Source organism: Dendrobium catenatum, unplaced genomic scaffold, assembly GCF_001605985.2.
Source record: "Dendrobium catenatum unplaced genomic scaffold, ASM160598v2 fragScaff_scaffold_1684, whole genome shotgun sequence".
NCBI classification, from domain to species: Eukaryota; Viridiplantae; Streptophyta; class Magnoliopsida; order Asparagales; family Orchidaceae; genus Dendrobium; species Dendrobium catenatum.
This window is the reverse complement of record NW_021320146.1, coordinates 1,278,785-1,283,690: the sequence shown is the minus strand read 5'-3', so window position 1 is coordinate 1,283,690 and position 4,906 is coordinate 1,278,785. Positions and strand designations below refer to the sequence as shown.

Below are 4,906 nucleotides of genomic sequence, written 5' to 3'. Positions count from 1 at the left end.
GGCTTAGGGGAGAGGCGGGCTGGCTGGGCCGCTGGAGGGGTTCGACCGGCGGCAGGGGAGGAGCTAGGGGCTCTCGGCCGGCGGAATCCAGTGGGGGATTTGAGAGGGCATGATGCAATCAAAAATTTGGGAGAGGGACCCAAATTTTTGATCACAAAAAGACTAATGACTTCCTAGATAGAATAAAGACACAAAATGCTCAAAAGGATACAAATAAACCACAAATAACTTCACTTTAATATATAAAAGATGATTACAAGACGCTTACAACTCTTGACACTTACAAACGACGCAATAAAGACAAACACAACAAGACACCTAAAGAAGCTTTGCCTTGAGAAGAAAGATACATGTGGGGTGGATACATGCGACGAGAAGAAAGAGATTAGAAGTCAAGAAGAAGAGGGAAAGAGCCCGCAGGATTTCCAGAGGAGGAGGGAAAGAAGCTTAGAAAGAGCCCGCAGGATTTCTAAAGCCAAAAACCACTCAGGTTTCTCTCCAAAAATCACATTATCACACACACTTCCTTCACAAAATACTTCATATTTATAGGCCAAAGAGGGGAATGCCAAAAGCCACTTCATAAATGTTCACAACATTCCAAGCATTAGTTTCATAGGATTTCCAAAAGACATTTTGGAAAAACAGCCCAGCAAATCTCAAAACCAAAGAGCCAGCAAACAGGCCAAGAATTCAAGGCAGCAAGTTTCGGTAAAAGCATTCCAAAAGCTGGCTGAATTCCCAAAGGAAAAATCAGCAACTTTCCCATTGAATTCAGCCACCAAGCCATGGCCAACATCTCACGGAACCAAGGCAGCAAACAGGCGGAAAATCCCAAGCAGCACAGCCACGGGAAAAGGCCTCCCAATTTCGGAAATAGGCAATGCATAGAAATATCAGCCAACAATAATGTCAAACATTAACTTCCCACATAAATTCAAGCATAGAATCCAGCCCCCAATTAATACAAGCCATGGATTCCCAAGAGACAAACACAAAAACAAAGAACCTTGGTGGAAACCAAGGGGTTTTTTCATGGAAATACTAAACACACAATTTGGGGATTCCAAAAGCCTATTTTGGAACCCCAAAAGACTACCACATAAAAAGCATAAAAAGTACTTTTAATAAAAGATAATAAATGAACTAAAATGCTAGCTCATAATGAGCTAACCCTTAGTTCAATAAATGAACTAAAGTTCAGCTCATAAATGAACTAAAAGTTTAGCTCAAATATGAAAAACTTCTAGACTCAAGGGAAGCCAAAATATGATTTATTTTGGATATGGGTTGACCCCCCCTTTGTCTACATCAGTTATGGTCAGAGCCAATACGTTCCTTAGTAGCATCAAATCCTTGAGATATGAATCAATATGATATAATCGATAGAACACAAAGCCCTCTGTCAGCTAAGATGGATTCAAATTTGTCCCTTTAGATAAACATCCAACCCAGATCTACAAGATACCCTTGGACAAAGCAACCCATGGCTGCCGATAAGGATCCTTCCGTCAGGTTGGATCAACTTCTTCCTCTGACTAAGTAGACTAGTGACCACGATGGCCCGAGAAAAAAGACCATGGGATCTTGATCGGGTCCATCATCCATTCCTCCACCATCATCTTTAAGTGCAAGGTGGTGAAATTTCTATTTTAAACATCAAATCTTCAAGTTTTCCAACATTCCAAACTCATGCTGCTATTATATGCCAGATATACGTATCTCTACTATCTGTTGATGACTAGCCTTAATCGAAAGTTCTCTCTCGCTATCAAGAGGGGTATGCTGCTACTATATGCCAGATATACGTATCTCTACTATCTGTTGATGATTAGCCTTAATCGAAAGTTCTCTCTCGCTATCAAGAGGGGTAATTAACTATAGGGGCTTGCGCCTATAGGAAAGCAGAACTCAAATCATAAAGTCCTCACAAAATGAGGGTGAAATCTCTGAGTAGTGTCTTATCTATAATCCATCTACCTTCCAAAATTTACCCCGAAGCTTAATTCCGTTAAAACTCCAAAAAAAAAACAAGCAGGTGGAGGCCTGGGCCGAATTTTCGGAGCCCACATTAGGGCATGCCTCATAGCATTCTTGCCATGAAAAATCTACATAAAGGGGGAGATGTCCATTTGCAAATTTGATAAATATTTCTTGCATAAACCTTAATGACAAGTCGCACTGCAACCTATTATGAATTTTTTTAGGTGCATCTTTTAGTATTGCCTGCAACATAATTTGTGTTATGCTACACTATGACACTTGCCAGAGCATGCTTCAGTACTAGGAGAATATTATCGGGTCAAAGGTGATCGAGTGTTAACTTTTGTCAACCTTTATGATCATGGTGGACTGTGGGTTGAATGGTTTATTGTTCTGCATCTTGCTTTGTGTCCACCTAACCAAGTGACACCAACATATTGAGCCTTAGAACCTTAGTACCACTCTAGTAAATGTGATCCTACACTAGGGTTCACTCATATAGATCAAGGCGCCTAATAGGCTAACAGAACCAGTTCACGAGTCAAATATGTTGTGATTTCTCAAGGGAATCCACTCCAAGCTTGCTTTTTTCAGGTCTATGTAGGCTAGACTGTCAGAGGGTCAAGCTAATAAGCTATGAGAACTTGCTAGAATTTTCAATGCCTAATATCTGTTGGCAGGCAATTTGTGTTTTAAATATCAACAGGATCATGCAATAACCATTTTAAGTTATGCAGGCACATCAATGTTGAATTGGCTCACTAGTAACGACTCACATGGCTCATAATAGGGTATGGATAGATAACTAGATGTCAGGCATTGAACACGTTGCTCAGAAATGTTTTAATCTAATCCTCAGATTGGAATGGCTACCCTAAACCCTTGATGCCTACAGCTCAATTTATTTTCGCAAGAATCCGCAAAAGACTACTTTTTCTTCTTCTTGTGTTATAGCTACACGAGGAAAAGCAATGCTACTCACTCTGCCGCAAAAGGGGGCTGCTTTCATCCCCCAAAAATGCCAATACCACCATCGGGGCCCAGCTAGCAACATAATTCTTTTCCGAGGCCGAAGCTCTACAGGGTATGTCGTGGATTGCTTGGGGATATTCTTGATAACCCAAAGGTGGCAGGTATTGAAAGTACTTAAAACTTTTCTAGGGCTTCTTTGAATCATCTAGGGCCAAATCAAAGTTAAGGATCTCGTGACCTTTTTTTAAGAGTCACATTGGGTAGTTATTATCGTGCATTTGCCATGAAGAACTCTTAAGGATTTTATTACTGCCGTCCAATGGCCTTCATTTTCAAATTATTGTCTTAGTGGATCTATGACTATAACTGATTTAATCATTTCTAGGTTGCAATAATGAATCGAGTTCGTCATCCAAATTTGGTTCTATTCATGGGTGCAGTCACGGAGCGTCCACATCTTTCAATAGTAACGGAATATCTTCCTAGGCAAGTTTGCGTAAGCATTCTTCCATATATGTTTGATTAAATATTAATATTGGCTTCTAAGATGTCTATATTTTGTGAAATAGGGGCAGTCTTTACCACCTCATAAATAGACCAAGCGCTGGAGAAATTTTGGACAGAAGACGAAGATTGCGAATGGCTCTGGATGTGGTTTGTCCAGAACTATCAGCTTTTTTTTCCCCTTTGAAAAATTGTTTTTCTCTAATGATTTTTGATATGCGATCAGGCTAAGGGAGTTAATTATCTTCATTGCCTTAATCCTTCAATTGTTCACTGGGATCTTAAAACTCCTAATCTTTTAGTTGACAAGAATTGGTCAGTGAAGGTATAGCCTGAACAGATTAGTTAATTCCGTATTGTTCTCATTGGGATATTTGATTTTGTTTTTTTTTTTTGGATGTGTAGGTGTGTGATTTTGGGTTGTCCAGATTGAAGGAACACACCTTCATATCATCAAAATCAGCGGCTGGAACAGTAAGTGCTTCTTTAGCAACTAAGCTGATCTCATTTATGAGATGATGGCCTCCAAGAATTTTCTTGCTAAGTGTTTGACACGGTCAAGAAGATCTTATGAAAACAGAACTTTTTTTGCATATTTGCAAAATAGATTTGGCGCTTAGCAAAAGTATTTTGGTTTTTTTAACTGGAAGTTATACTATCTAACCCTATATATAATAGAAAAAAACAAAGAAATGAACAGATGCGAGACAACATACTCGTCTCTGCCGACCCCACCACGAGCAGTTGATCGCCAAGCGACACAACCGTTAGCTCTGATAACTTCCCGCATGATACAAAATCCATCAAACCCACTCATTTGGGGGCACACTATTCATTTGTTCGGCTAGAAGCAAAGAGGATAGGTGTCTAGGGTTCGCCTTTCATCTTCTCTTTTCTTCATTGTCATTCGAATTCGGTTCGCAGGAGGAGTAAAGATTGCACGAGTTTGCTTCTTCTGATCCTTCGTTGTTCTTCGTCCTAGGTTCGCAGGAGAGGAGAAATTGCACGAGTCGCTTCTTCGGCTCCCTCGTCGTTCTTCGGCTTCATTGCTTTGCAGGAGGTCTAGTGTTCGCAAGAATTGCTTCTTCATCTTCCTCGTTGCTGTCTGACATTGACTCCTTCCTTGTTGTCCTTCGTCACTTCCCAGGAGGGTAGAGATTGCACAAGTCGCTTTTGCGGCTATTTCGTTGTTGTCTGACTTCGTTGCTTTGGAGGAAGTAGAGAAATTACACGGGTGGCTCGGCCCTTTTACTGTTGTTCGGCTTCATTGCTTTGCAGGAGGCACATAGATTACACGGGTCATTTCTTCGGCCCTCTATTATTGTTGGACTCAACGATGCTCCTTCGACGATTACCTAGCCGAACCCAAACATATTGGACTCCTCTCTCCTTCTATATATTGAAATGAAAAAAAGTAATAATAATAATAATAATAATAATAATAATA

General features: G+C 40.3%; 1 protein-coding gene across 1 annotated transcript in view; it reads left to right on the top strand.

Annotated features, from left to right (window-relative positions):
• The window catches only part of LOC110103128 (serine/threonine-protein kinase CTR1), a 28,017-nt gene that overhangs the window by 19,029 nt on the left and 4,082 nt on the right, over nucleotides 1-4,906 (top strand). Inside the window, exons 9-12 of the mRNA XM_020831710.2 lie at nucleotides 3,341-3,441; nucleotides 3,525-3,609; nucleotides 3,686-3,784; nucleotides 3,865-3,933. Of these exons, the coding sequence (XP_020687369.1) occupies nucleotides 3,341-3,441; nucleotides 3,525-3,609; nucleotides 3,686-3,784; nucleotides 3,865-3,933 (354 nt within the window). The remainder of the gene's footprint in view (nucleotides 1-3,340; nucleotides 3,442-3,524; nucleotides 3,610-3,685; nucleotides 3,785-3,864; nucleotides 3,934-4,906) is intronic.